General features: G+C 46.0%; 1 protein-coding gene across 1 annotated transcript; it reads left to right on the top strand.

Moving 5' to 3' along the window:
- The first annotated feature begins 683 nt into the window (after positions 1 to 683).
- Sprr4 (small proline rich protein 4) lies at positions 684 to 13,587 on the top strand. Its single transcript, XM_057793828.1, has 2 exons — positions 684 to 800; positions 13,375 to 13,587. Exons 1-2 carry the CDS (start codon positions 684 to 686, stop codon positions 13,585 to 13,587), a joined length of 330 nt encoding a protein of 109 aa, XP_057649811.1.
- The last annotated feature ends 1,428 nt before the right edge of the window (positions 13,588 to 15,015 follow it).

Genomic DNA, 15,015 nt, shown 5'->3' with positions numbered 1-15,015 from the left:
GGGCCACCTGATGTCCTAATAACCATGAATTTTGCTTCAGGATCCACACACATAGAATCCCCTCCACCTGGGACATGGCAAGTCCTCATGGCAGAAGGGAAAGAACATGGTGAGCCATAGCTCCAAATTTGCATTTTATGGGCCAACACAGGAACAAAATGGTCCAGGAAGAGGCTGGGAGTGTCTAAACCACTGGGACATGTTGAATCATGCAGAGGTCACAGAGATGGAATCTCTCCATCACAGCCACACACAAGACAATGCATGCTTGTAGACCCTATCGTCCGACCACATACTTTTTAAAAACACTTATTCAAAGTGCATCTCCCAGCGACCAGGTGCCACACAACGTATGGTCAAAGGAAGGACTGTTCTTGCTGAAGAAAGAGGAGGGCAGACAGTTTAATAAAAAGCAGACAGAAGACAGTAGGACAGGAGCTTCCTGCATGGAGCTGGGCTCCCACCTAAATGTAGCGTGTGATGTGAACAAGGAAGAAACGGGCCAGTGACTGAAGTACAAAGAGGACTGGGTCAGGCACACAGCAGGGGTAGGCTTGGCAGAGAGGCTTGCTAGCAAGAGAAAGACAGCACATTTCTTAAAATAATAAAAGTGTACTGTATATTGTTCATGATGCTTTGCCACTGGGGTGGCAGAAATTTTTCACAGAAAGACGGAGGAAGGAATGGCTGGGAAGGGGAAGTGCCGGAGCCTTTTCACAGGGGCCAGAGTGTGGCAGCCTTTTCAAAACCGCGACAAGAACTGTGATCTTCATCGCAAGACCTGTGGGGAGGCCCTGAGGGTTTGGGCATGAAGTGGTTTGGCCGCTATTGACAGAAGCTGCCGTCCTGTATCTCCTCTTCCCACCCAGCCCAGGAGGATGTGGGATGGATGTAGAGGGGGTGTTTGGACACCTGCTGAGCAAATACTCAGGTGATCACAATTCAGTGTAGCAGCTACTCAGAGCCCTGGGAGCCCTGGATGTGAATTAAGGGTTTGGTTCTCACAGGGAGCTAACTAAAGATGGTTTTGCTTTGTACCTTCTCAGTTCCTTAAGCTGTGGTGGAAAAGCAGGTACTAACCAGCCAGGCCAGAACAGCACTCACTATCTGTGCATAGGTGTTTAGTTTGGTTCTTATCTCAGCCACCACCACTGAGGCTGCTCTGACCTAGCAGACAGCCCGAACCCCCGTCTCCATCTCAGGGCCCAGGAGATGCTCGGGCTCCTCATGGACAGAGCTACAGATACAAGCGACCTCGCTCCCCAGCTGTCTTCCAGAAAGGGAGCTTACTTCACCATGACTGCTCCTGGCTGGATTTTAGCTGACATTATATCCAAGAGCTCAGCAGACAGCATTTTAAGCAGGGTCTTGTCACTTCTGGATCCACCTGTGTGTTTTCTTGAAGACCTTTACTAAATCATGAAGTAAATATTTATCATGAAATAAATATCTAACAATCTAAGAATAATTAAAACAAGATTTTTTAACAGATAGTTAAGCTAAATAAGACTGAGAAATGTCTAGATCATGTGACACAAGCTTTATTTCACTTTGTTTTACCTTTCTATTTATCTATTTGCTATTACTTTGTGTATACGATGCGTATATGAGTTCAGACCCACGGTGGGGGTCAGAGGACAACTTTCAGGACTCGGTTCTCTCCTTACATCATGGAGATCCTGCCAGAGTCTTGTCATGAGGTTTGGTGACAAGTGTCTTTACCTGCTGAGCCAACTTGCCAGTCCCAGCTAGCGCTTATTATTACCAGAACATATATCCAATTTTGTACCTTTAGTACCCCCGGGCCCTAACATCTGCTCCCCCTTGACATTAATTCAGTCTCCTCACCCTCCGCCGCCCCCCAGGTGTACTCTTACTACCCTGGCTTATCTCCAGCAGGAATCCTGCTAGGCTGGTTTAGCCACAGTGGCCCTGATACTCACACTTGTTTTTGCTGAGTTTCTGTCCACAGGCTCCCACCTGCACCTTGAGTACAGATCCCATCAGAGTAGTTGAGCCAGGACGCTCTCCCCACTTCAACACACATTCTCTCCCTCGCGCACTGGGCCTGACTAAAGTTATCTTTAGGAGGTAAGAGTCACTGGATAATCTTTTCAAATCACTAAGGTAAATCACAGGAAAATTCTCAAAGGGAAAAAAGAAAGACCAGGAACAATTTTCTAACTCATATAATATACTTTTTAGGGGTTCCTTTTTATTTTACAGCTAATAGCTTATTTATTTATACATCATTATGGTCATAAATATATATTCAAAACATAATTCAAATTTACTGGTACAATAATCTGCATGCATCAATGAATCATCATATATGTACATATGTAAATGCATGAAGGATAGGATAAACAGAAATTCATCAAGAGGATTTAAGTTTACATGAAGTTTAATGTTCAATAGTTGTTGCTTTGTAACCTTGAAACAAACTTTCCATAAAAACTTTTTTCTTAAAAAATTATTTTCTTCAGTATCTTGACAAAGAATATGTTTGAATCTTGATTAAACAATCTGCAGATCTTGATGGCATGAATTCCCTTGCCCCACATATTGCTTTGTTCTTTTTGTTGCTTTATATAATAATCACTCTTTTTTTTTATTTCTTTATTGACTCTTTGGGAATTTCACTTCATGCACTCCAATTCCATTCACCTCCCTTTCCCCACTCCACCCCACCCTCTTCCTCCCCTCATCCCTGCCACTCGCCACCTCCCCACACACATATATAAGGAAACAAATCAAAGTAAGCAGTCAAACGAACAAAAGCACACACACACACACACACACACACAATCAAACAAAAGCCCACAACAAAAACAAAACAAAATCCACCACAGTGGGAAAATCTCTTTGCTTCTCCTTCCTTCCTGCTTCTCCAGCACCTCTTCGTCTGTCCTGGGGGCAATGGAGGCTCCGGTGTGCCCTAGAGCACACCTCATTGTCCTATCGGTTTTACTGTGCAATGAGTCACCGGTCTGGTTCAAGGTCTCTGGTTTCTGGTACACCATCATCAGTGAATCCTAAGAGGAACTCCTCTGCGATAGCCTGTGGCTGCCACTAGTCTTGGAGATCTTGCGGGTATCAATCCACAGGGCCAGTCTCTTCACCAGCTCCATCCAGCTGGTCTTAGATGGGGTAGATATTAGGGGGGTCAACCCGAGGCCCAGCTGTGAGCCTTGATAGCAGCCAAGCTGAGTCCATGCTCCTGGGGCCACCCACCTTAGGCGAGTGGGTGGAGTCTGTTCCCCTACATGCATGCCCTCAGGGTCAGTTCACCCTGGCCTGTGGTGAGGGGTAGGAGCCATCTCTCCAGCATGCAGGGGCCATTCTCTTCCTGTAGTAAGCAGCGAGAGGCAAAGTCAGCTTTCCCAGTACCAGAGAAGGTTATGGCCGGCTCAGCATGGCACTTTGATTTCATCTCGCATGGTTCTTAGGGCCTCCTGAGGTGACATAGACCACAGACATCCACACAGACCTCATCTACAACTAGGCCACGGACCCAGACATGGCCTTCGGCAGCAGCTTGGACTGGTTGACATTCTGACTCTGGGTGAAGGGACTGGTCACTCAGGTGGGAACTTCAGCAGAGACCCAGTCACAATAGGACCATGGACCCTGACGGGGTCCTCAACAGTGACTGGGTCTAGATGTCATCATTGTCCCAGAGGCAGTTTGGCCCTGAGACACCAACATGGCCCTTGGTCTCTGGTGTCGGCACAGCTTTCCATGGTAAGAGGTACACTGGGTATCAGCGAGGACTTCGGCTGCAGTAAGGTCACAGACCCTACTGTGACCCTCAGCTGCAGCTCTGCCCCAGACAGCACTATGAGCTTGTGTAGCAGTTCAGACCAGTCAGATCTGGATATTTCCTGGCCCTTGGACACAAACCTGATCTCAGGTAGCTGATCTGACCCTGGGCATCCTCATGGAGCTTGGTGGCAGCAGGTACCCCATACATCAATCCAGACCCTGGCTGCTGTAGGACCACAGACCCTGGCATGACCCTCAGCAGCTGCCTGGGCCTAGATGACACCAGGACCCCAGGTAGCAGTGCACTCAACCCATATCTATATGGTCCCTGCTGTGACATGGCCCTCAGACTCCGACCAAGTTGCAGTCTCTGGCCCAGATTCCTGGCCTCAGCATTGGCCCTAGTGACAACTTGGGCCACAGATTTCAACACAGACCCTGGTTGCAGCTGAGCCATGGACCCAGACATGGTCTCAGGTAGCAGCTCAGCCTGGTCGACACCCTAACTCCAATTGGTAGCGGCTGCAACTTGAATTAGAATGGCTCTTGTAGAACTATAGCTCTATACATCAGTCAGGCCACAGTTTGTAGCCCAGACCTAAGGCTTCATGTGACCCTCCATGGCTCCCTGGGAGATGGGGGGTTCAAAAGAGACCTTAGCTGCGACAGGACCACAGACCCAGACATGGTCTTTGGCAGCAGCTCAGGCCTGGTTGTCTCCATAGTCCTAGGGGGCAACAAAGGCTACCATGGCCCCAGTGGCAGCATGGATCATGGACCCAAACACAGACAAAGGAGGCAGCCAAAACCACTGAAATCAGCATAACACTCAACAGCACCATCAGAAGTGGACATCAAATATGTCCATGGCTACTGAAGGGCCAGGGACCTCATATGTTCCTTGACAGCAACCTGGCCCAGATACCATTGTCATGGCCCCAGGTAGCAAGCCTGACCTGAGCCTCAGTCTGCTTCTCGCTGCCATCACCACGGGTCGAGGGGGCAAGCAAGCGTCCAACATCCGCGACTCCTCACCATAATCGTTTCTTTCTTTCTGCGTCTTTCCATATCACACAAACCATTCCGTTTCTCTATTGATCCCAATTCTCCACTACTTATTTTCTTATTTTAATAAGGCACATATGCCTGGCACACAAAGGCACTGGGTGCACCCCTTGGGGTTCCAGCCAGCTAACCCCAATCTGTCAGGGGTTTCTATCAAAAGGACTTCTTTTTTTTTTTTTTCTATACTCTTACTCATCTGTCCCCAGTTGAGTTCCCCTTCTTAGCACTGTACCAAGATCTGCTCCACAGAGCTAAGTACCAATCAGCCAGCCATCAGGAGATCCATCCAAAACAATCCCATCAGCCTGCTAGGTGGTTGGTCAATGGACTGGCTAGTTAGACAGCTAGTTTGTGGGTTCCTTTCTTGTTTATGCACTCAGCTAGTCACTCCTGCCTCATTTCACTCTCTCTCTCACTGGGCAGCATCTTTTAGTTGCCGGCCTGTCCAACTACTAATTAGTCTATCATCTGGCCAGTCACCAGTAACTGGAGTGTGAGTTCTATCCTTAACATCCTTTCTTGCTCACAGGGAACTTATACTTTCCCTGGGTGTAAAAATTTCTTACATATGTATAAGGTATCCAAATACTCTTACAGTAAAGATGGACTTTCAAGTGTGTGGGTTATAAAAGTCATAAACATCAACTTGAACTTGAGGATATATGTTAGTTCAGAAAGAACTAGAACATGGGTCCTGCTTACAAAGCCAAAATGAGACTGCAGAGATGGCTCAGTGGTTAAGAGTACTGTCAGACCTTCTAGAGGACCTAGGCTCTATTCCCAGCATCTACATAGTTGTAGGCAGAGGCTTCTTTCTCATTTCCCAGCTGCCCAGACCCAAATAAAAACACAGAAACTGTATTAATTACAACACTGTTTGGCCAATAGCTTAGGTATATCTTAAATGAACCCATTTTCTATTAATCTGTGTATTGCCATGAGGATGTGACCTACCAGTAAGGTTCTGACTAACAGCTGGTGTCTTTCTCCTTAGGTGGCTACTTGGTATCTCCTCAACTCCACCTTCTTTTCTCCTCTATCTCTGCTTAGAATTCCCTCCTTACTCTATTCTGCCCTGCTACAGGCCCAAAGAAGATTCTTTATTAACCAATGATAACAGAACACATTCATAACATACAGAGGGGAATCCCACCTCACCTCCCCTTTTCTGCTTGTGGTTTACCAGTAAGGTTCTCTGGCATCTGTTTCCTTTGGCAGCTACAAGGCACATCCTTGACTCCACCTACTTTCTCTCTATATCTTTTCCAGCCTGACTATATTCTGCCCTGCTATAGGCCAAAGCAGCTTTTTTAAATTAACCAATGGTAGTAAAACATATTCACAGCATACAGAAGGGAATCCCACATCACATAGTGGCTTACATCCATCTGTAACTCCAGTTCCAGGGGATATGACACACTCTTCTAGCCTCCAGGGCACAAGTCATGGTTGTGATGCACACACATACATGCAAGTAAGCATAATTGCAGACAAAATACCCATTCACATAAAATAATAATACAATTTTAAAAAAACTAAAATCAAGTTGTTTAATGCTTAGTTCATCTATTTACCCACTCATTCATGCATCCCTCTGATTGGTCATATTTATGGAGTACATATATATGGTTAGTGCAAGGGATTAGATGATAAAAACTGGTGAATGATAAAGGCAAGGCATCTCCTAGCATCAGGGAATTTAGATTTAATGCTGAATTTGCAGGTATCTTACAGTTTATAGCATATTATCATCAGGATATTGTATGTGAAACATTCAGAACAGGTTTAGATAAAAAGTTTACAGTACTGAACAAAAGAGGCAAATACATCATTTTTGAAGATTAGGAGAAAAGGGCTGTGGAGAAAATGGTGTCTAAATTTAGTACTTTCTAAGGTCTGGGGACATAATTCAGTAGTAGAACATTTGCCTAGAATGGGAAAGCCCTTGAGTTTGATGCTCAGTACAAGAAAAAAAAAGGCGGGGGAGAGGGGTGAAGAGAGGGGAGGGGAGGATATGAAAGATGGGAGAGAAAGAAGGAAAGGAAAGGAAACAGAAAAAGCTGAAGGAAGACTGTTCTTAGAGTGAGCTTCTCTGACAAAGGGGGACAGGCCAGTTACCAACTGAAAGGTCTAGGCAGGAAGGTGTAGGGCAGACCTTAGAAACACAACACTCCTCTCCTACACAGCATGGTAGAAGCTAAGGATGCTGTCAGCTTGTTCAGAGTCTCCAGACAAAGTCTTGCTCATAAATCCTCACACACTACTCCACCAGGAGCATGATAAACTGTAACTACACCTCCTTCAGAAGACTGCATCAGTCAAGGCTTTCTTGCTAACCCATCCTTGGCTACTTGAATTCACTATTAATCTTCCTAATCAGACACAGAGATCATTAATGCTCAAGGAGAAACAAGGGATAAATTTACAACACTCATATTGAAAAATGGGAGCACTGAATCTCAGGAAAGTTACACAATGCCAAGAACTCACAAGCAATGAGGAGTGAGTAACAGGAAAGCCTCCTCTGTCTCTAACTCCTAGTGAGTTCCATCACAGGAAAGAGACAAGAACCTCAGCTCCACTGGACCTCCACCAGGCAGTTCTGGCAGTCTTCCCAGGGACACCCCACCCTCTCCATGGTGTTTAGGTTCCCATGTTGGCCTTCCATGAGTGTTTGATTAGAAGCAGTCTCTCACCAAGCCCAAGGTTTGCTTTTCCTCTCTACTTTATACAACTAACAGTGTCTCTCAGATCTTCTAGAAATATTTTATGTGTTGTGAGAGATGGGGAGACAATAGGTGTTTGCCTTCGTCCTCCCTCCCCCCTCTCTCCCTCTCCTCCCTCTTTCCCCCACCTCTCTCTCTCTCTCTCTCTCTCTCTCTCTCTCTCTCTCTCTCTCTCTCTCTTTCTCTCTCTCTCTCTTTCCTATTTTCCAATCAGAGTACTTAACAGCAGCACTGAAGTGTCTTACTTGCCAACATGTAAGTTAGAGGGTAGAATAATTTCTTACATTTGCAAAAAGATCAAAAGTTCTCCTTGTAAGCTGCATCTGTGTAGGTTTGTTGACAGACTAATTAGTAGAGGCAGAAACTGGAAACTCGAAACTAAACCGTTCTAAGTCGAGACTGTTGGTTATGTGTCAACCAGAAATTAAGATAAAGCCAATGTGATGTGACTGCTACTGCAAAGATGAGCTGTCATCTGCTCAGATGTAAACACAACGACTGGGAAGACAGCAAGGATGCAGGAACTGTGCCTCCTCCACCTGCCACTGTCCTCTACCAGCTCAGCGCTCCTCTTGGGCCAGCACTGTGTGGTCAGCTAGAGCACGCCGTTTGCGTGATCAGCTAGGGCACGCCGCTTGTGTGGTCAACTAGGGCACGCCGTTTTGCTTTCACTTGTCTTGTTTTTGGAAATAGCTTAATGAATGTATTCCAACTGCCTCTCCATGGGGCCCCCACAACTTCTTTACTCAGAAGTCCTGAGACAAAGTGGAGACGTGTCAGAATAGGGGGTAAGATGACTGGCATCTCCTCTGTAAGGAGCCTCCCATGCCAAAGTCTGTTTCCCGGTCACCCCGTTGTTTACTTCTAGGGTGGGGCTGGAGTTTCTCAAGTTTTGACTCACCTTAAAAAATGAGTCTTACCTGTATCCTCACCTCCCTGACAGTCATAAGCACCACCTGTTCTCAGCTACCTGCTCCTTAGAGCTGTTAGGGATAGGACCTAGCATCCTAGGTCCGGTAATGCATGGCACTTAGAAGATGAGAAGGCAGGTGTGAGACTCGGGATGGGCCAGTTGACAGTCCCATGGTTAGGCTGGGCCAGTAGGAGTGGAGCTGGGGAGGAAGGGTTGACATTGTTTCTCAGGGCTTGCCCTGCCTGGAGGGTTTTGATTACACGGGGTGATTTGAGGGGTGCCAGGAAGTCTCCCCTCCTCCTTTGAAAAAATAATCCACTGATCCAGCAGGTTAGGGTGTCTAGAAACCAGCTATGGCAGCTTTTGAAGACTTGGGTCAGCTCTCCTGGAAGGATTCAGGGTCTAGCCACCATGAGAAGAATTTTCTCATCTATAAAGTATACAAAGTTATCTTTCTTCAAACTTGTGAGCACTTGTTACAGAAGTGCTTTACTCTTAATGATTGATAAAATGTACCTACACCTTTCAGTTTAAGGCAAGACTTAGTTTGGATCTCCTCGAGGAAGGAGGGAGGACAGGCTTGGTGAGTGGAGCTCCTGAGTGCTAGAGAAGAAGATGGGGCAAGAAGAGGCGGGAACCACCAGAACTGCTTCCTAATTTATCCTGAAAGAAAACAGCAGAGGCTGTGATGGTTCCAGAGGTTCAGACATTTTATAGATGAAGACCTGTGATCGAACCCCAGCTTTCTCATGCAACCTTTGTGTGACCTTGGGCAGGGCAGGCTCTCATTCTAAGTCTCAGTTTCCCTCTCTGTAATAGAGGGATAATCCGGCCAATAACGAAGCTGAATGCCAAGAATTAGAAAGGTGTAGCATGTTAAATGCATATGAGGTGGACTGTGGTTATGATATGTATAATCTAGCAGATGTGTCCCTTTGAAGTGATAACATTTAGACCCCTGTCTCTCCTGGGTAACCTCTGAGATGATGCTTGTGTTACAAGCCAAGTTTCTATCACTAGATAGAATTCTGTAAGGTTAAACAGAGTTTGTTTATTGATAAGGAGGCAAGGGATGGGATGGAAAAATAAAGTCCACTCTAGGAAAATCCTGTGGGCAAATATGAAATAAGAAGATAGAGATCATGTATATGTGTACATGCATGTGGGTCTGCACGTGCACGCACACACACACATGCTTACACACACACACACACATACACAAACTAACAATTATAGCTTGCAGGTGCCAGGTTTATAGGCATTCCTTGATCTATGACTCTGTCAAATGCTTCTTGCTGATATTTCTCATAAAGTGTTTACATCCGGAAGAGCACAGAGAATGGGAAGGTGGGGAGAAGAGACTGCAGGTGGGGAGTGGAGGCTGCAGGTGGGAAGCAGAGGCTGCAGGTGGAGAGCGGAGGCTTCAGGTCAGGAATAGAATGAGGAGGCCAGAGATGGAATGCAGTATCTGGAATCCAGAACCCAGAATATCACATTCTTAACATTGATGGCTGGTGAGGAGGAGGTGAAGGCCTGGCCTAGAGGGATAAATTAAAGGAAGGTTAACTTCAAAATGAAGTTGGGCTAAGGCAGCAGGTATTTGTATGTGAGGTTATGTTCAGAAAAGCTCATGAATCACGGCCCCCACCCAACGGAGGTCATTTGTCCACTGCCGAGATGCTGGCTTCTGTGGTGTAGTGGAAATAAGTCCTGCACAAGCCCCCACCTGGCTCCACTCCTACTGTCTGGAGCTGACGAGCAGATCATTTGACTTCCTTAGGATTGTTTCTTCAAACTGTAAAATCAGATTTTCATGATACAACTGAATTTTCATGAGGATTAAATGAAGCAAGGGGGTTTGAGATACTTAAGAAAGTACTTGCGGAGGCCTCTCACTCATATGGCAGCCTTTTCTTTGTCTGGGCAGTGGAATAAAACCAAGGGACTTGTCTTCAGAAGTAATCCAAAGCTTGGGATGGGTACCTGGAGCTAGGATGGTAACAGCCACAGAAACCCTGCTTCCCTCCACTCTACTCCAGGGAGCCAAGTGGAGGAACAGTGCTCCTTTCTCCTACTTGAGAAGGCTCCTAAGTAGGATTGCTGGCTGCCTTTAGCAAAAAGAAATAGCGACTGTCCAGTTAAATGCAAGCCTAATATAAACATTGCCAGTTTCACACAGCATTGAAGACATCCTTTAGAATGAAGTTGGAGTTTATGTCTTATATTTTGTGTGGCAAGCCTACCATAAGGATCAAATCCTACCTCTGTGGCCATCACTAATATCCATGAGCAGCCACATCCGGATGGGTGGTGGGGCGGGAGGGAGCAACCTCAGTGCGACTCAACTCTTTCCATCATCTTCTGCTTGTGCTCCCAGGGAGGCTCAAGACACATGGCCTCTCTGGATCGGGGAGCACATGAACCTGATATTGGGGAACAGAGGGGAATTGATGGCTCCAATGTCTAGTCTCTCCCTCTCTATAAGAATCAAAGTTCTTTGAGTCACTCAGATTTGAGTTCAAATCCCTTCTTGCACACCTGATACCCAAATAATGTTTCTATCTGCTAAGTAGTGGCAATGACATTTGACTACAGGAAGTATGATTTGAAATAAAATAATGATGATCTCTTGGCGAAGCAAGACGATGCTCTACAAATGACAGCACTGAGAAAGAAAGGATGCTCATGGTTTTGTCTGTCTCCTCCTATGTTCCTCACCAACATTTATTATACTATTCAGTCTGCACCACAGCTTCTCACATTTGTCATGATTTTAGGCCTTAAATCCCGTGGGCTGGAGAGATGGCTCAGTAGTTAAGAGCACAGCCTCTTCTTCAAGAGGACCCAGGTTCTGTTTCCAGCACTCACGTAGTGGCTCACAACTCTCTGTGACTCCAGTCCTAGGGGATCCATTGCCACAATCACCAGTGTACACATGGTTTACAGACATATACACAAGCAAAACATATATGGGAAATATATTTTTAATAAGTCTCGAATCCTTCAGTTCAAGTCAGCACCTTCAGCTATAGGGACCAAGAGTTTTGGAAATGTCAGGTGGGTGGTTTTTATCAAAACAGGCCAGTAAAGCAAGTCGCTGTAGGAAGTGCAGGTGAGAGAAGTGGGTGAGGAATTGTCTGGGAGGTGATTATCAGGGCCACACCAAGGGCCTGGGGCAGGTTGGGGGACCTTATAAGGGTTTTGAGAGTGGCTGTATATGGATCTGCTCTCTGCCTCCTCCATTCCGGTCCAGCTCACAGTCTCTGGTAAGCAGGAATGCCTCTGTTCTCCTGGGTTCTTTCCTTCTTGTTCTGCCTCAAGCCGCTAGGCCAAGCTCCTCTCCTGCTCTTGAGTAACTAGAGAAGTGACTTAGCCTCATGACCATTATGCAAAGTCACAGTAATTATCACCTAGGAAACTCTATCTTCATTCTGCACCATCGATAGGTGTGATTTATGTCCTGATTTGAGGCTTGACCACTCAGCAGGAGAGATTTGATTTTCTTTTTTTCTTTCTTTTTTTTTAGCTTCTTATTGGCTAACTCTTTTTTTAATTTATTTATTATTTCTGCCTCCTCCCCACCACCACCTCCCATTTCCCTCCCCCTCCCTCATCAGCCCGAAGAGCAATCAGGGTTCCCTGCCCTGTGGGAAATCCAAGGACCACCCACCTCCATCACGGTCTAGTAAGGTGAGCATCCAAACTGCCTAGGCTCCCACAAAGCCAGTATGTGCAGTAGGATCAAAAACCCATTGCCATGTTCTTGAGTTCTCAGCAGTCCTCATTGTCTGCTATGTTCAGCAAGTCCGGTTTTATCCCATGCTTTTTCAGACCCAGGCCAGCTGGCCTTGGTGAGTTCCCGATAGAACATCCGCATTGTCTCAGTGTGTAGGTGCACCCCTCGCGGTCCTGGGATTTGATTTTCTCACTGGAGTGGGTGCACTTAGAGCGGTGGCATTTCATAATAACTCTGGGTTTTCTCTAAAGCATGCTCATGCTCTCATCTTCTGGTTGGTACACCCAGCAAGTATAAAGTTTTGCTCTCAGACTTACAGAACGGTGTGTTGAATGCTGTGTTTCAGACTCTAACACTCTGTGTCTTACTCTTCTTATTCTGCTGCTCTGCTTCCCAGGACCTATTCCTCCGTTTATAATGTACAATGGGAGGAACTCTACCTGCAAAGAAAGACAGAGACAGAAAGCCTCAGAGACCTGCCGGGCTCATAGCATCTATTAAGGGTGCAGAAGTATGTCTGGCCAGTCAGTGGTAGATTTGATCAGTGGTAGATCAGATCCTTCCTGATAAAACACACATTGAAGCCATGTGTTCCCCTGTTCTCCATTAAGGGCCAGAACCTCTATCCGACATCCATATCCTATGATTCTTTTTAGCATATTAATGTTGAGCGGGGACTAGAACTCTGAGCTTTCTGTTAGTGGTTCATTCATTCTCCAGACCCACTGATCTCATGCCATGACACCGTTTCTCGGAAACAGACGCTGCTCACCTACCTTAGCCAACCGGCATTACCCAGACCCACACTTTGAATTCATAAAATGTCTGAGCTTCTTTTTAATCTTCTACTCAATATTCTGCCTAATTCTTAATTAGACTGATAAAACAATCATGAACTCAGTTAAGTCCAAAGTCCATGGGCAGATGAAGGCAGATAGGAACTCAGAGTAGCATGGAAAGAAGACAGTGAGAAAGGAATGCCACAGTAGAGGTAGGTGAGTAGTTCATTAGCTGAGGTTGTTCATCATCTTTGACTATTGGTGGAAAATACCCCTTGAGGAGACAGATGGGAGGATGCATGCGGGGCCCTTCTCATTGTGTCTTCATGGATCTCCTGCAGACTCAGCTTCTCCTGGAGCATGCCTTCCCAGCAGCAGCAGCAGCAGCAGCAGCAGCAGCAGCAGCAGCAGTGCGCGCCTCAAGCACAGCAGCAGCAGGTGAAGCAGCCCTGTCAGCCACCTCCTACCAAATGTCAAGAGGCATGTGTGCCCAAAACCAAGGATCCATGTGCTCCTCAGGCTAAGAAACAATGCCCGCCGAAGAGCCCAGCTCAGCAGAAATGCCCTTCAACCCAGCAAGACCCTAAGTGCAAACAGAAGTGAGGATGGACTGGCAACCATCACCTGCCTACCACCCAGGCTACTAGACGGAGCCTTGTCTTCCTCTTCCTCCTATACCCACTGGCTCCAAGATTTCCCCCTCTTTCTACCCATTTCCAATGGAGCAACATTGTAAGACTCCTTATCAAACTCATTACATATGCTCTTTTTTTCTTCAAGGCTTCATTTATATCCTATTCTGATGTCTCCCAAGTGGGCATGAGAGAAAATTCAATATCTTCAGCCTTTTCATTGATCATAATGACCTCTCTCTATGCCTGTTTTCCTATTTACCCTAATAAACATGTGCTTCGCGTAGCCATCTGAGTCCTGGGCTGCCGGCCCCTTTCCACTATCCATTCACCATCACATTTCAGGAGGTGAGTGTATGAGGACATGTCCCCTGGAGTTTAGGAAGCCACTGGCATGAGCACAGTTACTTTCTGGTGGCCAAAGATGAAGGGAGGCTAGCTCCTGACACATCTGAGCTCAAAGAGTGAGGAAAATAAGCCCCCTCCCCACTAACACCATCTGGGGAAGGCCAAAGGGGAAAGAAAACCTTTAGCTCTCACTAGAAATTCAGCTCATCTGAAGATGGAGGTTTCATGCTTGGAAGCTGTCATTCTGCAAGGGCAACCAGAACAGATGCAGGTGACGGAGGGCAGCAAAGCATTGTACAGCCAGGTGCAAGGGACTTTTGCATGGATTTGTTTATTGCCTATTCTTTTATTCTTGAACTCACTCATACATGCTCATTCACTCACTCATTTATTAGTTTATCATGAACTTAATATTCCACTTTGCCCATGCTGGATCTCCAGACTATCATGAAAAAACTTATCTTGAGTTTAAGTCTACTCTTGAGAAGTCAGAGATGTTTTCTTACAAAGAAAGATTTGAGCGGGCATACATGAACGTGTGTGTGTGTGTGTGTGTGTGTGTGTGTGTTATGTATCTTCTGGGCTGGCCATATACAGAGAATTTGTGCAAAGTACTTGGCTTGGTGAGTTCACCTGAGTTCATGTAGCTTATGGAGGAGGTCCCACGTTTACAGTTGATGTCCTAACTTCTTTGTTTTGGTATAGGCTGCTTGTATTAAAAAGAAGCTGAATACTGCCAGCTAGAAAAAGACACAAGTCCTTGAATAACAGAACATTGAAGAGGAATAAGGTGGAGACTAGAGAGATGGTTCAGTGATTAAGAGTACTGGCTGCTCTTTCAGAGTTCAAATCCCAGCACCAACCCAGTGACTCACAACCATCTATGTAACTCCAGTCCTGGGGGATATGACACAGTCTTCTGGCCTTCAAGGGAACTGTGCATGTTTGTACTACAGAGGTGTACATATAAACAAAACACCCATGAACATAAAATAAATAAAAAATTTTAATTAAGGTATAACTAAACACAGGTTTTCCTCTGTTGAGCTAT

Source organism: Chionomys nivalis, chromosome 18, assembly GCF_950005125.1.
Source record: "Chionomys nivalis chromosome 18, mChiNiv1.1, whole genome shotgun sequence".
Classification (NCBI taxonomy): domain Eukaryota; kingdom Metazoa; phylum Chordata; class Mammalia; order Rodentia; family Cricetidae; genus Chionomys; species Chionomys nivalis.
This window is presented reverse-complemented; position numbering and strand designations above follow the sequence as displayed.